The sequence below is a fragment of the Vigna angularis genome, chromosome 1, assembly GCF_016808095.1.
Source record: "Vigna angularis cultivar LongXiaoDou No.4 chromosome 1, ASM1680809v1, whole genome shotgun sequence".
Classification (NCBI taxonomy): domain Eukaryota; kingdom Viridiplantae; phylum Streptophyta; class Magnoliopsida; order Fabales; family Fabaceae; genus Vigna; species Vigna angularis.
The window spans coordinates 22,685,030-22,706,709 of NC_068970.1; the positions used below are offsets into that span (position 1 = coordinate 22,685,030).

Here is a 21,680-nt window from a genome sequence, read left to right on the forward strand (position 1 = left end):
TGTGAAACTATTTAACATAATTCTTCAATAGGTTGTCCAGCATTTACTTATTATTCCTTATAAACAATTTGATATACCTCATCTCATCATGCTTAGGAACTTATGGAACTCAAAGTATAGTGTACTTTTAATTTCTCATTAATGTTTATGGGCATAAAAGTACATAATTCTACATCTGTTAACAACTAAAAGCGAATAAAATTTAAAAACGAAAATTGCAATGGACTTATTAGTCAACTGAAAATTGCACCAAACTTTCATCTTTCAGTTGCAATGGAGCAGATCACAAAAAGCTCTAATCCAAACTGCAAATAACAGTTCTTCAAATTTACAAACCCATTAATTCAACACTAAATACTATTGAACAAATGAATATAATTAATCCAGAAGAATTTGAAGACAAAATTCCTTAAAAGAGACCAAACTAGGGGTAGTGTGGGGGCTGCAACTCTATCATATTACAGGCATATGAAAATTTTGCTTGCATATGCAGAATGAAGTTTACACGTCGTCTGTACTAAAATAAACTGGTTATGAACCGGACAAGGATCGAAGGAACAAATTTCAAATTGTACAAATCTAGAAAAGCATAGTTCACTCCATTTTAAATGCAGGACACAAACCAGTCCAAGCAGCTAGTAATGTTATGTCATTCTAGATGAAGAACATCACGATCTATTTGCCATAGGTGAGTCTACAAATGAATCTGCTAACCCTTGTAGACACTATCAACCAAGGTATTATCCCAACCTGAAATAGCATAAAACAGTTGGAACGCCACTCAAACTATTAAAAGCTTCACATGAATGTCTTCTTTTATCTGCACTACATCATTTAATAGGTAAAAAACAGTGGATTGCAATGTATACAGTATGATGCATAATAGTACGGAAAATTTTCCAACTTCCGTAAAGATGAAAAGTAAACAGTAAATAGTTCATCTTTAGGACAAGAAGAAAAAGCTTACAATCTTGGTAAAAAAACTTTAATTCCGTTAATTTTGTTTTAGTTCAGTTAATGGTTAAGCTAATTGAACAGATGTTTAGTCTCTAGTAATTGCCACCTGATTTTATTAAATAAAAAAATTAATATTAATATATAATTAACATCGAAGAAGCCTTTGCTTTTAACTTTGTAAATTATAAATCCTTAATGCTACTTCAAAGTTAATTGCATCTTAACAATAATTTTCATTTTAATAAACACGTGACAAATACTAAAGACCAAATACGTTTTCAATTATCTTAATCATTAACATAATTCAAACAAAATTAATGAAATTAAAATTTCTATACTAAGACTATAATTTTTTGTCTAGTATTAAAAGTTAAATATGTCAATATGTAAATATTTATTGTACTAATCTGACTATTTACTGAAAAGTATAACTAGGGTGGAGGAGCTAAACTTACTGTAGTCTGATTACAAGCTAAACTCACTTCCAGTGCTTTGGATAGGCACATTTCATCCACAAGTTGTTTAAATACTTAAGTGAAAACACCAACTCATGATTACATTTCAATATCGGGAGATTGAGTTCTTTTGAGGAGTTCACATTTTCTAAACATAATCCTTCTAGCATAGTCTACTAGTGAAAATTTATTGAATACAACAGTCTCGAGTTGGAATACATCAAGGGTATGTTTGGATAACCGTATGGGTTCCTCCAACATACTTTTGGACCGCTAAACTCTATTTTCCATTATGCTTGTTGCCTCTCAAAGTCACATTTCCATCATCGGTTCACCCAAAACAAAGTTAGAATAAGAAGCAACAAAATGGTTGCTTATGAAAATTATTTTCCATTGTCAGTACTTATTCAAACAACAAAGTTTAGTAAAATGCTTTATTCATATTATACAATAAATTTCATTTTATCAATATACTTTGAACCAAAAATATTAAAACAATAATTGCACTGCAGTAAACTCATTTCAAGACATTCTTTTGATTCAAATTTATGTCTGCAAACTTTAATCCAAATATGAACTAAATGGAACCAGGTCTATGCACTTTTGTTATTCCGTATAAATTTCAGCTAAGAATGAAGTGTATTAGATACTGAGACACTAGCATCCTTTTCTAATTCCGGCTTGTTTTCTTATTTCATTTTCCACAGTAGTTCAGCCCCCGCTGCACACTTTTCCGACAACTGTTGTTGTCGCTGGTGATTTTTTAGTAGTCATTGTTCACCAATAATGACATTTTTGGTAATTTCTCAGTAACTTGTTAGTAGTGATTTCATTCCAACCTATGATTATTCCAGTGGTGACTCTTTTATCGTGTATTTGGCGGTGGCTTCTTTCCCATCGAAGATCATTCTTTTGGTGATTTTATTCCACATAAATCATGGCAACTTCTTTCAAACTGACATTCATTCCAGTGGTAATTTGTTTCATTCCAAAAATATTATCTGTTTACAACTTCCAAATAAAGGTTTTGCTCAGAACAAACCTTGCTTTTCATGTCATGAAATTTATCTCAGGTTGATGGTCATTCTAGCTTTGACCATCAAGGTCATTCTAGCTTTGACCATCAAGGTTTTAGCTACCAAAATAATTAGTTTAAAAATTGGTAACCAATTAATGAGATATCAATTTAGAAACTTATTACTTTGATAACCAAAACCTCGATAGCTAATCTTAGAGAGAACTTACAAACCAATTATAACTTTTATTCGTAATAATAACTATTTTAGTAACTAATAATTTTTAGTTTGTAAATTGATATCTAAATTGATCAGTGTAGTGACTAATTACCTTTTGTGACTAAAATTAGTTTTCATAGAGATTTTCTTGTAGTGATTGACGAAGGTCATATTTTGTTTGTTTCGTTGGGAGATGAATATTTTCTTGTAATAAGCTTTGGCTTAAGGAGTCTTAGAAATATGAGAAATATCTAATGATATCATAAAATAGTTCAGAGCATCTCTCGGTATTTATTCTTCTTTTATATTTTGTGATTGATTTCCTTATTTAATTAGAATTTTAATAATTATAAGAATACTTAATCAGAAACATATATATATATATATATATATATATATATATATATATATATATCACGTCATGTATATGCACATACAATTTCCTATAACTATTTATATAATAAACTTATATAAATGATCTTCACTGTGTATCCCAGACACAATTTTCAGCAGTTCTTGCATCAAAAATTTTCTCTTAAATCAAAACCTAAATAGGATTTCTTTGGATATGTCTTTTTATTCAAAGTTCAAATATAAGAAGGAAAGATACTAGAAATTGCTTACCATAATATTGTTATTTTCAATACCTTCAGTCCTCCAAGATAATAATCTCCCTGCAAAAATATGTAAAATAATTTTCAAATCATAACCATTAAAAAAATGCAGCGTCTTCTATGCCACATTTTCCGTGCAGCAAATGGCTTTAACTTTAAACAAATTTAATTTAAATAAAATTACATTCTCGAAAATTAAAATTTATGTTAAAATGGCATCAAATTTAGATTAAAATAATCGTTATATAAAAAAACAAGGGGTTTTCATTAAGAGTGTTCTCATGGCATTCAATTCAGACTTTAAATGATTGAAAAAAGTTATGGCACTCAATTAGAATTAACAAAGATTTTTTACGGATGGCAACGAAATTCAATAGTATTCAGTTAATATTTTTTATAACTTAGAAAAGTTCGTTGATATTCAAAAGTATATAAACTTTAATGGACTTTTCCAACTCTTTCTTTTTCTACCGGTTGCTAGATTTTTCTTTCTTCCTATACACATTATGAATTCTGTCAGAGCCATTAAAAATCCACTTAGGATTCGCTTTAGTGGATTTCACGTGTCAAGAGAGGGGCTCGACACTCAGCTGGCGGAAGGCAGGCATTGGCAGATGAGTGGACGCTCGTTTTGACGTTGGAAGCAAAACTTTGATTTTCAGAAAATCCACTCCACGCACTGCATGCACCCTTCTTCCCCAGATTCTGAAAATCTGATTTTTTCCTCTTTCTCACTACATTTCCTTCATCTTCTCTCTAAGAAAGCTTTACCTTTTCTTCCTCCGATCACCATTCAGGCACCATTTCTACTCTCCCGGTGTCAAGAGCTTTTGATTGAACCGATCGGTTTTGGGTTCTGAACTGGTAAGTTCTTCTTCTCCTTTAGTCGTTCGTTTTCTGGCACATGTAAACCAAGTTATGGTTGCATGAGTTCATAATCTCGTTCTGAGTCCATTTCTGGCTTTTTGTTTGATTTAGTTTCATAAAGAGTGAACCGTAAGATTCTGAGATTTCTGGTGGTGAGCTATTCTATACGAGCTTTGAGCATTCAGTCACATTAGAGGTAAGGGAAGCTTATATAATTTAATTGTATGTTCATTTTTACGTTTGTTGCTAATAAATGCATGTTTGTTGAGTGGTTGAATGTATATGAAGTATGATTGTTGATATGTTTTAACTATATGAAGTATGATTATTTACCATCATATGCATGTTTGATTTTTATAAAAATAGATGTTGAGATATGAATTGTATAAATAATTCTAAGTATGAAATTCTCTATGATAATGTATGTTCGTTACTGAATGATATTTGACCGTTCGGGTTTTTCTTGGGGACTCGTTTAGAACTGAACTCATTCATTTGGAAGGAGTTTATGTTGAGAACGAGCGTCTTCGTCTAGTACAATTTGTGTACAGGCGTTCCACCAAGGATATTCTATTCTTGGCATTTTAATATAAATTTAAGTATGCCCATCGGTAGTAGTATATTCGTTCGTTCTTGATTATTAATTAAATAATAGCTTATATTCCAAGCGTTCGTACGACTTAGTGCTAGGTCTTTCACTAAGCGATCATGCTATTTACTCATAGGTTTTTCATCAAGCGCTCGTACGATTTAGAGCTAGGTCTTTCACCAAGCGTTCGTACTGTTTAGTGTCGGATCTTATACCAAGCGCTTATTCTCTTTTCTATAATCCACCTTGATGAAAATAGCGTTCGTCCAAATTTAATAGTGTACTCCCTCTACCGTGCTCGGTCTTTGACTGACATTTGGTTTTCTTGATATGAAACTCAATTAAACTAAGTATTTATAAGCGTTCGGTTTCTTCAGGTGATTCTTTTAAGTATTATTCCTTGAATGTCTTGAAATGTTTGTATCCATTGGTTTCGGCCTAGAGTCTTAGTACTTGGCTTAGGCTTTTCGGTGTTCGATTTGAGCTCTCAAGAGTCAATTCATTTAATTGGATCATTTTGTAAATAACATTCGTTCTATTCGTTCTTGTAATATATAATTGTACTCTGGTTCTTTCTCAACTCGATACTAAACCTCTCAGTCTAAATTTGTTCTGGAACTGGAGACCTCTCGGTCTCGCTCCAAGTTTCGGTCTCGCTTTGGGTTGGGATTGAAGTTCGGTATTTGGCAATCCTTAGGGATTTTTATTCAAATTCATTGGATCTTCGTTCAAATTGAGATTTAATAAGGAAAGATGATGAAGTATGTTATGGTGGAAATGTATTTGATTTTGAACGAGTATTCTGGGGAGGAATATCTCATGAATGGATATTGGAATTTGATAAAGTATGAATGTGGGCATGCTAAGCTGGTTGTTCATCTTGATGTTCCGTGATTACTCGTTCTCACGTAGAGAAGGATAAGTCATGTGTGGGATCGGTAGGAGATCCTAGTCCTTATGGTTAATTTGGACAGATAGGACTAACCTCGGGTGGCAGCTGTTGAGGGTATCCAGTTACTACATCACCCGAGTGCACAAACGTTGTAGTTACAATGAATTCATACAATTCGGACAGTTAGTCTAGTATTAGGATTTGCATGAGCGAGTGATGAATTATCTTATTTGGTTGGTTATGTGAAAATATATATTTATACATGAATTGAATCACATAAGCTTACCCTATGTTTTCTGTCTTGTCTGTTTTGTACGTTCGTCTGTATTTCTATTGCAATGATCATCCATGTATGTGAGCAGAAGGAGACGAGCTGCCGGAAGAGGCGCTGGAAGAAGAAAGCTTAGTAGAAGCAGAAGTTAAGACCGAACAGTAGAACCGTTCGGTCAGTAGTATAGTCTGATAGTAAAGTGATCGCTCGATCACCTTTTCCCTTTGCTTTTGTATGACCGTTCGGTATGGGCTTTTGTAAACCGTTCGGTCAAATTTGCTTATCTCGTACAGTTTAAGTTTTTAGTTCTTTCTGTAAGGCCGTTCGGCCACAAGCGTACTTCTCTTTTAGTGTAAGACTGAGCTGTAATATTATTAAATGTGATTATTCTATTATATAGTTTTAGACTGTATTTTTGGGATGTTACAAATTCTCTCTTTTTGTGCAAGACAATATAAATGTTTGTGTGCAAAACTTAATAGTTTTTCTTCACAAAAGAATGTTGATACGATGAATTTATAATAACCGATTAAGAAATGAACTTTAAGTTTTACTCAATCTTATAAAACCGGTTTGTAAGATAAAGTTTGTACCCATTTATATACTCTAAATTGGCCTCATTACTAATCGATGTGAAACTTTTAACACATCCCCTCACGCCAAGGTATATACATCACATGCATGAGACTAGACAATGATGGATAATCCGAAGATGGAAAATCCGAAGACAATGTCTGCAAACTTCAACTAACATGTGGAAGCGTGTTTGGACTTCGATGGTGACAATCTCGACGATGTTGAGATCACCTGGTCGAGACAAGCAGAATCGTGTGGTTGTCGGTCAAAATGAAACTCTGGCAATGACAGCAGCATGACAATAGCAACAAAATTTTTCCAAAAGAACTTTAAGCTCTAAATACTATGTTAAGAAGTGAATTTTAAACCTAACTCAACCCTAAAATGAGGTTTGCATCCACTTCTTTACTCTAAACTAGCCTTATCACTAATTGAAGTGGGGCTTCTAATAATAAATAGACATCTTCATCTATAGTATTTTCAGATAACAAAGATCATAGTTTGGAACAATTGGTTCAAATCCAAGAACATAGATGCATAAAGGACCATAATCTGGAACGTATTGTTCAAATCCAAGAACATGGATGTAAAAAATGTTAATGCATAGTGTAGGACAAAAATTTAGAACACATTAACTAAAGAAAGATTGAAAAATTGTACAGAGTTTACTTTTTTATCCAAAACTTATTATTTTAATATTACTTTTTTCACTGACTTTGGTAGTTTTGAATGCTTTCTAAATATGGATAAAATTCTTTCAAATTTTATAAATTCATTCAATCTTTTAGATTGTTAAAATATAAATTGGTTAGAATCCAAAAAGACTTCTAAATAATTCTAAAGTCATAAGGCTCCTACATTGTCTTGTAAAATCCACAAGATATTTTGTCAAAATAGTTTTAAAATTTCAATCCAATACACCCCTAAATACATACATCTATTCTCTTGAATAATTACTCAGTTAGAAAAATGTTTACAGTATGCGTAACTTTTCTTCTTATTCATATTTCCAAAATTATAAGATAATAATGCGTCCAAAAATTAGATATGACAACCAAATATAGTAAGGCTCTTGAAAATTTTGACTTACTTCTTCATAGACATTTTTAGAAATAAAAATAAGAAGAAAAATTGAAATTAACTTGTCCATAAACTAAAAGTTAGCTTATACACAAGCTAATTTGCAGAAACTGATACAATTTCTCTAAATTTTTATTTTAAACTTGTCTATATGCTAGATTTAACTTATAAGAAAGCTAATTTCATTTTTTCTTCTTATTGTTCTCCCCTACAAATGTTTATGAAGAAGTTCATCCAATCCAAACAAACCCTAATACTTCAATTATATCAATTACTATACCTATAAATGTCACATCTTAGCACTACGAAGCGTTTTGTAGTAAATGGAAAAGAGTTTGCAACTAAACTTGTTTTATTGGAAAAACCTTAAAAAAATTAATACAAGTATTTTTTTATTCAACCAAGAGTTCTATAAATATTTTATAACTACAATTCATTTTTCGCCTATATCAAAACCAAAAGTTAAACTAATATCCATAATCATAGCCAACAAATATACATATAACTATAGCCTATACCTAATATGAAATGTAACTAAATAGTACAAGTAAATATTTTCAATCAGCAAGTCCACAGATATCAGAATCCAAAAAAGAAACACATTTTCTTATTTTAAGCAACCCATCAGTTTAATACAAATGAGTGAGAGTTTGCAGCATAATCTAGTAAAACTTTATGTATTAATCATAATTGCATTACCAAAAGGTTCGACAAGCTGTTGAGATATGCTAGCCACAGGAACGCTCCAAAACCACATGAGGAAAATGAGATATGTTAAAACCTGCATCACTCAACCATGTTAGTATCATATCGGCCTTTGCAAAGAAAATAAGTAAACCTGAAAACAATTTCTAGATCAGGAAATACCTTTGAGATAAGCAGAAATTTTGAGTACAAAGCAGTATCCTTGTCGTGTAAATTTCGAACTGCATGTTAGTTTAAAGCATAACTTTTCCGGTAATGCTACTTTCACCATGATCTCAGCACAAATAGCATATAAATTCTGACATGGCTACATCTAGTTCCACCTACTTAAGGATCCAACTTAAAAAAGTAGCTAACTCAGTAGCAATCTCATCTAATCTGTTCTGAAATGGGTTAAGTGGAATATTTTGATAACAATCATTCAGTCTTGTAATTGTATAGATGAGATTTATATTCATAAAAATCTTTTATAAACACTTTTGTTATCTAATTTTTATATGCATAAAATTTAGGCAACAAAATTATTTATCTACAAGTGGTTGCCTCAACCTATTCATTCCATGATCCTTTAGTGAGCGTAAAAGTGTGTTACTCTAACCAATACTTCGTTTGATGCCAAGCACAATAATTTTGCAAATTCCATGCATAAGATAATGCCTAATACTTTGAATTTGATATAGGAAATTAAATCCTAAATCAACATTTAGAAAGCTGACACGTGTTTAAACTTAGCAATCATAAAATATGGAAACTTAATTGTTCTAAAAGACATATTTCATATTTAAAACCTCTTTTTGAAGTCTTTTACAAGAGGAGGATCTGGAGAGGGAGTACTCTTCATATGTTTTAACTAAGCAAAGGAGGGTCCTCTATGGTCACTTTTTCTTTCCAGCAACCACCAAGTCCTCTTGGCATTTTTTGCTATTTAGGCACACTATTAAATAGAAAATTTCAGCTGAAACTCTCTCATAGTTGTAACAACTCTCAAAGAGAATACTCTGTTCAAAGAACTTCAAAATACGCTCGTCTGCCCACTTTTATTTTCTATACGAACTTTACATAACTGTTCCAAAAAAAAAACTAAATAGCTGTCTATCATCAGACCTTATACAAAATAACTGCTCCGGAACTACATAACTGAACCCACTTAAACAGTATACACAATTGATATTAAGTAACCACTCCTATTTTCTGTCAATAACTGTCATATCTGCCCCTAATCCCATTAATTGATAATTAAGTTAATATGTACATGATTAGTAAACATTTTCATATAGGAGAGATTAATAGACAAACATAAGAAGAATTTATAGGAAAGATGGATTGGAAATACAAAGTGATGGTGACCAGGATAAGAATACTTGAAGAAGTGATATTTAAGGATAAAGGTTACAGGAGAAGTATATCTAATCAGCAGCAAAATTATTATTAACTGGAATTTTAGTGTTTCATCGTTCTGAACTTTATTAAATATCTTAAAAATTCTAGAAATGTAAGTTGTTTGGTTACCTAGTTGGCTTGGTCTATATAAGAATTATTACTGTTATTTTCGTACAATTGTAGCTTCTTCAGAATTTTGATTTGCCCTAGCTTGAGTTCAGTTTAAAAAACCCTCTATTCTCCTTTCTATAACTTGAATAAATGTAATGAAGTAAAACAGTGTATATTTCTTACACTGTTATAGTTTTACCACTGTATTTATAGAATACAAAGGGCAGAATACAAGGAGGCAAGGCGCTTGCCTTAAACCCTAACCCTAAAGTTGGGTTCCCAAACATGAATAATAAAACAAAATAAAATATTACATTTCAACACTCCCCTCAAGCTAGATCATATGCACCAAGCTTGGAACATATAAATTGAATTCTAGACCCCTTTAGAGATTTAGTCAGAATGTATGCAAGTTGTTCCTTAGAGTTGACAAGCTCAATAATAAGATCCTCCAACAGTAGCTTCTCTCTAACAAAATGACAATCAACCATATGTTTTGTTCTCTTATGAAACATTGGATTAGAGGCAATATGAAGAGCTGTCTGGTTGTCACAATACAACTTCATTTACTCATTTTCACAAAATTTCAACTCTAGAAGGAGTTGTTTAATCCACACAAGTTCACATGTAGCTAGAGTCATAGCTCTATATTCAACTTATGTACTAGATCGAGCAATGGCACTTTGTTTCTTAATTTTCCAAGATACAAGGTTCTCTCCAAGGAATACAGAATATCTTGTGGTAGATCTTGTCAATTGGACAACCAGCTCAATCTACACCACAATCCCCTTCGATTTGAGTATTTCCCTTGTACTCATACAATAATCCTTGTCCAAGGTTCCCTTTTACATATATGAGAATGCAAATCACAACATTCCAATGATCAATGTGGGGATTTTGCATAAATTGACTCACAACTCCCAATGGATAAGAAAGATCATGTCTTGTTATAGTAAGATAAATGAGTTTTCCAACCAACCTTTTGTGTTTCTCAAGGTCTGGAAAAAGTTCACCTAGGTCTTTCGTTAACTTTTGATTGAAGTCCATAGGAATATCAATGGGCTTGCAATTTGTCATATCTATTTCCTCCAAAATATCAAGAGCATATTTTCTTTGTGAAATGATGACACCTTTTAATTGTGCCACTTCAATACCAAGGAAATATTTTTGAAGACCCAGATCTTTGGTCTAAAAGTGGCTGAAAAAATGGTTCTTTAATTAAGCAATTCCAGTGACATCATTTCCTGTAAAAACAATATCAACATAAACCATAACATAAACACAGGAGAAGTATGACCATAAAACATTGAATGATCTATCTCACATCGTTTCAATCCAAAATTTTGTACAACACGACTAAATTTACCAAACCAAGCTCGAGGTGATTGCTCAAGCCATAGAGTGAACGATGTAGTTTACAAACTAATTTAGACTCCCCTATGCAACAAACCCAGAAGGTTGCTCAATGAATATCTCCTCTTCTAGATCATCGTGAAGAAAGGCATTTTTAATGTCAAATAAGTAAAAAGGCCATTTGCGAATGGCAGCCATAGCAAGGAAAAGACAAACAATATAGGTTTTAGCCACAAGAGAAAAAGTATCACAATAGTCAAGGCCATAAACCTGAGCATATCCCTTAGCTACTAGACAAGCTTTGAGACGATCCACTTCACCAATAGGACCAACCTTAATAGCATAGACCCATCGAAAACCCACAAGCTTCTTATCAAGAGGAAGAGGGACAAGTTCCCAAGTACTATTGTGTTCAAGTGCCTATATTTTATCATTAATGGCTTGTTGCCATATAGAGAAGATATCTTTAGAATCTTCTTAATGATTAGAGAAAATAGATGTATAATCTTTTATTTTGTTTCCCTAGTTTCCTTATTTCCCTTTTTAGGAGAATTAGATTGTTACAAATAGAGGATATGAGAATGTATTTTTTAATAATTCAGAATAATAAAATCAGTTCTATTTTCTACTTGGTGTCAGAGCTCCTGATCTTGGGGCTTCATTCCGCTGCACTGTTGCGCCGCTGCTGCTGTTCGACCACCACCATTTCCAGTTGGGGTTGTTGATAGGGCAGAAAGGTGCGCCCAACACTGGCGACCACAACGCCAGAAGACGCTCCGGGAGCGAAGCTGCCACGCGCCGCCACTGTCGTCGGCGCGTGTAGTCCACACGCCCACTAGCCATCACCGCCGCCACCGTCGCAGACAGAGTCGCTGGAGCCTCCTGAGTCTGTTCTTGGGGTCGATGACGACTCGTTTGGCCTATATTTGAATAGATATGAGTTTTAAGTTCTGCTCATTTTCTCGGTGTGACCCACACGCCGTCATCGTCGTCGAGGAAAAGGTCATTGGAGACTCCTGATTGCGTTCTACAGGATGTCTGAAGTAAAAATTATTCCTTTGGGTCCTAATGACCTACCAATGAGTAAGTCCTCTGGATCATGTACTCAGTCCATAAAAGGTAAGATTTGTCTGAATATTGTTGGCCATGTGTCTCAAGGTATTTGGATCCTTGATTCGGATGCAACTGATCATATGACACCTTTTAGTGTGTCCTTCGACTCATATGGTAAAATAAAGAACAACTTATTACAGTGAAACATAAGGCAAATGGAACAATGGAAAGATTTAAAGCTAGATTGGTGGCAAAAGGATATACCCAAACATATGGGATTGACTATGAGGAGACATTTGCCCCAGTGGCAAAGATGAATACAGTTCGAGTTAATCTCGCTTTGGCAATCCCCTAGAGCATGGTTTGGAAGATTTACAAAAGAAATGGTTTCCTTGGGATACTGTTAGGTTCCTGGGTTGAAAACCTAACTATCAACGCTCACAGTAAGCAAAAGAACAAAGAAAGAATGGATTTTTGTATTGAAATCGAGAACGATGTACACTGATAGCACTAATGGAGGCCTAATCCCCCTCTTAGCCCTAACGGAGGCCTAATCCCCCTCTTCTGGTCAAAGTCCAGATCTACAAAATAATACTCAATGATCCCCTTGACAACATCAGAGGGTCTTATTTATACAATTTCTCCCTCTAATAGCCTAACAAACTTTCCCGCTCTTTACTTCTATCCTAAACACATTATCCATTATACCCTTACCACCCTATATCCTAACATTCTAACAGATACAAACAAAGCCAAGCAGATCACATTATTCATAAAGCACTCTTCTACAAGTAAACTCACTCTATTGCTTGTCTATGTGGATGATATGATTATTGCAGGAGATGATGAAATAGAAAAATTGGCATTAAAAGATAAATTGGTTGCCCAATTTGAAATGAAAGACCTAGGAAAACTCAAATATTTTCTTGGAATAGAGGTTGCTTACTCCAAGAACGGAATTTTCATCTCCCAAAGGAAATATGTATTGGATCTTCTCAAAGAAACAGGAAAGTTGGGATGTAGAACCTCAACAGTTCCTGTAGAACAGAATCACAGAATTGGAAGTGAGGAAAGTGCTCTTGTAGAGAAGGCCCAATATCAGAGATTGGTGGGAAAATTGATCTATCTATCACACATAAGACCAGACATTGCTTATGCAGTTAGTGTAGTGAGCCAATTTATGCATGATCCAAGAGAGAGACACATGCAAGCAGTTGACAAAATTCTCCGATACTTGAAGTCAAGTCCAGGAAAGGGGTTATTATTCAAAAGGGAAGACACATTGACTATGAAGATATATATTGATGTTGACTATGCAGGCTGACAGAAAATCTACTTCTGGGTATTGTGTGTTTCTTGGAGATAGTATGGTAATATGGAGAAGCAAAAAGCAAGATAGAGTATCTCGTTCTAGTGCAGAAGCTAAATTTCGAGCTCTTGCTCAAGGAATGTGTGAAGGACTCTGGATGAAACATTCCAGACAACTCCAGGAAGAATATCAGCTTGAAAGAGCTTCTATTCCCTAGGATTTTTAATATTACTTACTCTGGCACAAAATTATGTAATATTGGGAAAAACACAGATGTGTTTAAAATCAGTTTTCTGTTCAAAATACAGTTGAAAAAAGCATATGTACCACCTACCTACACTTTCAAATGTAGCCAGGCAAAAAAATTATACTCAAAGCAAACTAAAAAATGTAGATTTGAAATGTCCCACTAAATTTATATAGAATGCAATAAGCAACAAGAAACGACTCCCGTAAATAGCTTACACTTTGCAAGTTCCTTCTCCTTTGCAGCAGCCTTCCTCTTGAGTTTTGCACCTTGTGCAAAGGTTGATGGCCTGAGAGAATGATGAAGTCACTAATGTACACTCTCACAAACATAAGCATATAACATTCAAAGTTTATATTATATTTAAATGTAAGATATTTCCATGTCATTTTAAAATTTCCTTAAAGCTTCACATTTACTCTGAAACTTTAGTTAGAAAATACAAACGGGAAGTAAACACAAAATCATAGAAAAAACAAACAAATAGCCTTTCATGTTATTTTGATTTAAGATAAAATAAATGAGAAGGCAGAGGAACCCACAGTTGGCTCGAACATGAAAATTTACATGTTTTCTTGTGTCAATTGGAAACATACTGTCCATTCAAATTATGGGATTTCAGATATAGAACAAGAAAGAGAGATAAAAGTGAATAAAATACTAAATTGGTATTAACTGAGGTAGATTATTACAATGTATTGATGTGTTGGTATGTTCAAAAACCTAGAGTATAAACCATTGTCAGGGAAACCAATCATGATAATAAAATATAATAACTAATCCTAAGATAGGATATAAGAATACTAATCCAAGAGGATAAACTTAGACATAACAAGATATTTCATAAATTCTAACAATTTTACCTATACAATATATCTATAATCTTTTTATCATAAATTTAACCAAGAGTACAGAAAAAAAAATTGATAGAAGGGGTGTGGTTACTATCTTTCGTGCTCATGTAGAGTGTAGGCGCACCCCGGTAAATAGTAATAGAGATGAAAATAGGAAAGACAAAGATGATTCTGATCATTAACAGTTGGAATCCTATATAAGACCCATTTGTTTCCATGGGAGGAAATATGGCCAAAGCATGAGTAGCTTACTGTGACAATGAGCTTGCCTCCTTCAAAAGTTCTTTTATTTCTCTATGTAACTTAGCTTTTTCTTCTTTATCAGATCCACCCTGAAGCAAAAACATAAAACTAAACGAAATTAATATCATAATATAATAGTCAATATGTTAGATATGTTTCTTGTAAATCAAAAGAAAGCTAATAAACATAAAATTTATGGTAGAAACAAATTGCAAGATCACCGGAGCACCATGCAAAGGGTCTCTCTTGCACATGAAAAGTTCACAATCTTTTAACAGAAATATTAGTGGGCACTTGCCTCAAGTGTGCTTGTCCCTACTATCTTAAGATTTGGTAACAGAACAAAATGATGAAACTGTAAACGATATATATATATATATATATGGATGAAAACTAGCAATTCAAATCGGAGCCTTTACAAACTTACCATTAAATGCCTTAGTCTATAAACACAACAACCAATCCCTTGGATATAGCATTTTTTTCAAATAAGACAACAATCCTACAACAGCATAAAAATTGTCTTACTGGAGTTTCATGACAGCTTCCTTCGTTCTCAACCATGGGAAATCAAGAAGAAAATTCAAATTGAAAATTTCCTATGCTTGATAAAAAAAGTCAAAAAACTACACGGTCTTCCTGATCCACTATAGGTTTCATTAGCAAATGCTGGACCAAAATCACAATGGCCCAACCCAGAGAGTTTGGTGTGTTTCCTCTAAAAGAGGGTAGGGGATGTGACAGCAAGTCAATGGAGAAGACAGTTAAATACACTGCCGCATTTGTTAATAGGAAGTAAATCAATGATTAATGGGAGCATGAGATAGACAAGGGTAGCAGAGGCAATTGTGTATATTACATCACTAAACTTGGGACCAAGAGCTCTGGGGGCTGAAGGTATTTCTGTTCACTGTTTCTGACACCGTCTTATTCATCTTCTGCATCCATTGTGTGAGTATTCTGGCTTTGTGCCTTGTGCCATTATTTTGAGTTATTTTGGTTTCGTAACATACTATTCATTTTCACTAAACAAGATAAATCAGTAACCAAACATGAAAATTCAGAACCTAGTTACCTATCCTATACATTTTTTTTCAAGGAAACAACTGCATAAAAGCATGGAATTAAACAAGTTTTGAAATGCGAAACTATTCTTCTTAAAATGTTAAATTTAAACATAATGCGTGCATATAAACAAACTGTTTCCCAGAATCCTATTATAAGTGGGAAAAAGATATCAATTACCATATCATGAAATAGCATAAAAATAAAATAACCAAAGCTCAAATTAAGCAAATGTAAGCCAAATCAGATATATCCCAAACCAAACGTCCAAAAGCAAACAATATTACCATCACTAACTGAATCCCTTTAAATTGTTAGAATAATGAAAAAAAAAAAAAAAGAGATGAAAGAGGGAGATAACCTTCTTGAATTGATCAATCCGCTGAGAAGCAAAGTGAAAAGCTAGAACAACAAAAAATATGAAAGGAGCTGCTAGTGACCTCTGATATTCTTCACTAGCTTGGTCTCCCATCCTCACTTCAATTTAATGGCTCAGAAAACTCTATTCTACAGGTAACTTTTGTTTCGTTTCTTCCCTCTGGTCCGGAATGCTTGGAAAACAGACCAAACCAACACAAACCTGTAAAGTTTCAGATCAAGGTTCAACCAATTAATCCAAGTGGTCGAACCAGATGGGGCCTGAATATATACACACACACATAAAAACTTAGACAAAAGAAATCAAATTAAGTACCTATCAATCACAAATTTTCGTCAAAAAGTCACAAGACTCGTAAGGAATGACTAAAAATACATTGAAGGGGAGGGCATAAAAGGGAATTTACAAAATGATATAGTAACACGGTGAATGTAAATACAGCAAAAACATGTAACAATCAAATCAAAACCAAGAATCAAGCACTGACGAAAATAATAGGCATCCGATTCACACCAAAAAGATGCAGAAAAAAGAATGCAAGACAATAAATCTAAAATAAAAAAAAAATGCCGCTAGTGAACAAAAATTCCAAATATGAGTTACAAATACAAAACTGAAAATAAAAATTTAAGGGAGAAAATAGTACTTGAGTGAATTGGAGAAATAAAACGGATAAATCATACCTAGTAACAGCAGTACCAAAGAGCATTGGGATTAGGGCTGTAGTAAATGCAAGTGTTTACGTTAGAATGAAGAAAAAGTCATTAAAAATGACAAATGTTAGTTGCAGACTAATTTCATAGAACAATTTGCTCAATAATTTGTGTTTATCACCCTTGGACATAATTTATACATGTCATAACGGTAGAAGAAGATAAACAGAAAAAATATTATATAAATTAGTATATGTGTATGACATATCATATAAGACCCTAATTTAATAGTTAACAAAAATTTATATCATATTATAAAACCACGAAATTATCGTTCTTAAAAGTTGCATAAACAATAGCTTGAATAAATTTTAATCAATAAAATAGGAACAATAACATTTTATTATTAATTTTAATAGAAAATGTGTTATTAATATCATTGTCAATGAAAATGGAGCCATGGATAAACTTAGTATTCTTTTTGGCAAACTAACAAAATTAGTTCTTCTCACTGCATCTAAGGATATAAACTTTATAGTTTAAATTAATTTACATTGGCATCCCAATCATATCTAATGGCTTCAAATTAAATTTATCAAAATTAATTTAAATAAATTTTAAAATAAACTCTTAACTTTTGACTGATTAGTATGGTGAAACCGTGGAAATGGTTTTACTTTCTTAGATATGAAGGAAAATTAAAAAATAAAATAAATAAATAAACTGGTGGAGCATGAACAATCTGTCTTTAATTGAAGAGGAAGGAAGTTCAATGAGTAGAAAGAGGAGGTCAACAAGGTAACTTATTTTGCTTGTGGGAGATAGGGTGAGATTGTACATATCAAGACTCAGAGAAATTTTGGGTGCAAGTTCCCAAAGTGTCTTAGCTGTAGGGTATTGCGGTTCCTATTTGAAGAATTATATTTCAAGTGCATTTTGATTTTGGTTAATAGTTCAATTTGAGGTGTTATATCAGAAGCGTCTCTTAAGTACATTGCTCTCCACAAAGATTCCAAATGACTCGTTTGTGAACCATCCCTTCTTTGACCAACAACACATTGACAATGGTGAGTCCAGCAAAAAAAATTAATGATGTCAATGCTGATGCAGTTGAGTCAAAGTCCCCTAGTCAAAGTCCCCTAGAAGCCACTAGCATAAATCCATAAGGGCTATCTGTCCCACTGCTCGATATGAAGAATGATTGGATTCCATCGTCCTTTATCTATTTGAGCCAACCTCACCCATCTAAAACTACGCTCTTCTAAACAGAGATTGTGATTTAGACATCTACCTTAATTAGTGTTTTAGTTTTAGTCTGGTTTATTTATTTAGTTAAAGTAATAGCCCAGAACCTACTGCTTCCAAATGTTATATTATCTTCAATTATTGTTTAATCTTGTATATTGTATTGATCTCTAAATTTGGTTGTGTTGAGAATAAATAAGTAATCTAAAGTCTTCTGCATTTCATTTTAGAAAATATAATTCACTGGTAGTAGCCATGAGCTTGACTATAGCCTTTTTCAAGTATAATTGAATCGCAATAATAACACAGCTAATTAAAAACAGTAGCAATGGGATGTCTTTCCTTTTCTTTCTTCTTCGTTCATAGATGAAATCAACTGTGACAGTAGCATTGGCAACAATATTAACTAAAAAGCCCCAAAGGTAAGCAGGCTCTGTGCCTTTAAAGAATATCTTCAACACCAACACGAATTATAGGAAAGTTATCATTATGAGTTTAATCTCGAGTGTTTGGAACTTTAAATTTAGTGGGTGGAATTATTTTTTGGAGTCTTTTTGGCAAAATACTTGGATAATTTTCCTATAGAAACACCATATATTCTTATCCAGCACCAACTCAATTAAGTTGGACATGTATAAACAACATCAAAGCTATAAAAGTCATACAAATTACAATCGAAAGTACTTCAAGGGTAACAGGTAATACTAGTGGATCAATATACCTAATGCTACACTAAGAAACTAACAACTGAAAAAAGAATCATGTAACCGAAATATAATAAAAAGGCTTCAGGGGTGTAACAATACATAATTGACCATAGCCACGAGGTTGAAAGAAAATCAGGCATGCTATACACCCAAAGAAGAGAGAGAAATCAGAAAGCATTTTGGTGGCTGGCCTAAGACCTGGTAATATGTTGTTTGGCAAACCCAACCTAGCCAAGCGCACACATTGAAATCAAATATAACTCCATACAGTGATCAACCCCAACCCCCATATAATCATGGCAAATATCTCCAATAAACTCTAAAATAAAATAAAAACACACCAGTACACACGAATTTATAATCATAAGCACACCCCCACAAAAATAAGACCCCAGAAGTTAACAAAAGGGAAAAGAAATTGGAAGAACAAGTATTGAGAAAGATGAAGGCAGGTTCAAATACCCTAAGGGACTATACATGTTTTCGAGATCGCTGAATGTGCTTCAATGGCGAGAGGAAGACTACGGTTTCCTTCGTAGTCACCCAAAATCTGAATACTATATCAGCCTGCAAATCTTCTCGAACAATGGGTACCTCTTTCAAGATTTAACTTTAGGTTTTTTCTTTTTCTTTCCTTACTTGGATGAGAAATAAATAGATAGAAAACAATAAAAGTTTTTACATACTTATATTTAAAAAAAAATGGTTTGTGAGAAGAGAAGGCCGTACATGAAATACTTTTTTACAATAAAAATACATATAGGTTTTTTCTAAATACAATATTTTCAAAATAATTATTATAAAAAAGTATTTTAGAATTAAAACAGTAGTTTATGGAACACGAAAACTAATATTTAAAAGAATTTCAAGGAATTGAAAAAAAATATACCCTTTAATTATCTCACATATTAAATGATGAGATGATATTCTTACTATATTCTTCATAATCAGAAGTATGAGTAGAGTGTTTATTTTAAACAATTTTTCTCACTTTCTTGTTTGATACTTGATTGGATGTTACTATACTTAAATTAGTTTAGTATTTAATGGATTCAATAATTAGCATTATAATAAATGTATTAGTTTAAGGAAATAACTAGCTAAATTTAATTGACATCGATTTTCTTCTTAGACGATTAGTTTAGGATAATTCGGTAAGTACATATAAACACATAGTTCCTAAGCCTTGAGTTTGGACTTAAGTGAATAAAGGGTTTGTTTGTATAAATACTAGTGATGAAATATTGTGTCACTGTGTAAATTGTGCTCAATCCTTGTTTATTGTTGTATCCATTCGATTTATCTTTTAAAAAATATGACTATTGGGTCAGAAGTGTGATAATGGGTGATGAAAGCTACAAGCGTCACTTTATCATTTATCCTCTAGTGATGCTAAATACAATGGTTATAAGAGCATAAAGTGTCCTTGAGGATTTCTATAAATCTAGGTGATTTATCATTTTCACCATTTTTACTTTTATGCTCATATTTGCACAGTTAAACATCTAATTCTTTCCACTTAAGATAATAAAATGTCTATCATTGACATCTTTTTAAAAAGTTATTTTGGTAAGGAGTATAAAAGGTACACTAATCCTATGTTTGCATTTTTGTCATCGTTCAAGTCATCAAGTGATCAAAGATTGTATTAGAAAAGTTTGGCGTTTGGCGTTTGTCATTAGTGTTACCACACTAATTCATCCAGTTAATAAAAGGATTGATTGAGAGAGAGTATTTGTTGAACAAGAGGATCTAGTCAAAGAACAAGGTCGGCACGAGAAAGTTGTGAGGAAGGGGAGTGGTGACACTGTTCCAAAGATCCAAGTAGACACAACTGTTAAGAGAGACAAATAGAATATGTTTGAAGTTCTTAGATATGCGTGGGTCACACACGAAATGCACGAGTATGCTACTATATGGAACAATGACTTGGTGGAGTTTTGCGGTCAAGACTACTTTTTATAGAAGGATGCGATAGACAACTCTTTGCATTTTCACGTCTATCAGAGAAAAATCGAGTATGTTATGACAAGGGAAATTCAAAGCTAAACTTATTTTTTTGTCTATTCTTATTTCTTTATTGACTTGTTCCTGTACAAGGTCTTATAGGAGTTGACCCATGCGCCTATGTAACTCCTTTGAGCAACTATGCATGTGTTTGATGTCTTATGTAAATCATTAGGTATTAATCCTACCTCTATTTTGTTCCTTCACTTCATCCAAATGCTTAGAAAGAATGAATGTTATTAATAAGTGAGACTGTGGGAACCTGTCTATCTCTTCGTAACCTCCTACGATGATTTCAAGAATTAGGTTTTCAACATTACCATTACCATTAAAAAGACACAAGTTATTCTTTGATGAGACAATTGACATAAAATTTTCCTATATTCGATGCAAAATTCGGCTCACATGAGCTTGTAAGAGTCCTCCATGATAACTCCCAATAAATTTGCTACTCAAAGTCTTGAAGCAATTATCCCTATAATCTCCCGCCTAAGAAAATTTCTAAGTATTATGATCCTGACATCTCAATCGGATGTTTATAGTAATTTATCTTTCTTTTTTATTTTCTTTTTGATCGGTTTTTAACAGTTAATTTTTTTTTTCTGCTTCAGATATCATGATCTGCATCAACCTGGACAACTTCATTTACATCAATAAATTATTCCATAAACTTCTGATAGTACTGTGCTGGAACTATTTAAATTCGAACATGACTAAAAAAAGACTTGGGACAACCTTATTGATGCAAAGCAGGTTTCTCTTGACCAAATCTTTAATTTCCTAAATTAAAAAGAGACAAAACATTTGTTAGTAAATATTTTGCTGAATACAGA

At 33.0% G+C, this 21,680-nt stretch overlaps 1 protein-coding gene across 4 annotated transcripts; it reads right to left on the minus strand.

Annotated features, from left to right (window-relative positions):
• Nucleotides 1-339: 339 nt before the first annotated feature.
• Nucleotides 340-19,490, minus strand: LOC108345969 (protein GET1). 4 transcript variants are annotated; one of them, XM_017584858.2, is made up of 9 exons: nt 19,318-19,490; nt 16,919-16,955; nt 16,218-16,436; nt 14,801-14,880; nt 13,913-13,983; nt 8,404-8,462; nt 8,236-8,317; nt 3,272-3,321; nt 340-750 (listed from the first exon to the last, which is right to left on the minus strand). In XM_017584858.2, exons 3-9 carry the CDS (start codon nt 16,326-16,328, stop codon nt 676-678), a joined length of 528 nt encoding a protein of 175 aa, XP_017440347.1. In that variant the 5' UTR covers nt 16,329-16,436; nt 16,919-16,955; nt 19,318-19,490; the 3' UTR covers nt 340-675. The 4 variants fall into 4 exon arrangements, with proteins under 4 accessions (XP_017440347.1, XP_017440338.1, XP_017440363.1 ...); XM_017584849.2 differs by having other exon boundaries at nt 19,303-19,490; XM_017584874.2 differs by lacking the exon at nt 16,919-16,955.
• Nucleotides 19,491-21,680: the final 2,190 nt, after the last annotated feature.

What these genes read in the sequence shown, in the direction of transcription:
- LOC108345969 (XM_017584874.2), bottom strand. Translation starts at nt 16,328, where the DNA reads ATGGGAGACCAAGCTAGTGAAGAATATCAGAGGTCACTAGCAGCTCCT. An exon ending in GGATTGATCAATTCAAGAAG is followed by an intron (nt 14,881 to 16,217) that starts GTTATCTCCCTC and finishes TTTTTGCTTCAG; the next exon opens with GGTGGATCTGATAAAGAAGA. An exon ending in AATTTCTGCTTATCTCAAAG is followed by an intron (nt 8,318 to 8,403) that starts GTATTTCCTGAT and finishes TGAGTGATGCAG; the next exon opens with GTTTTAACATATCTCATTTT.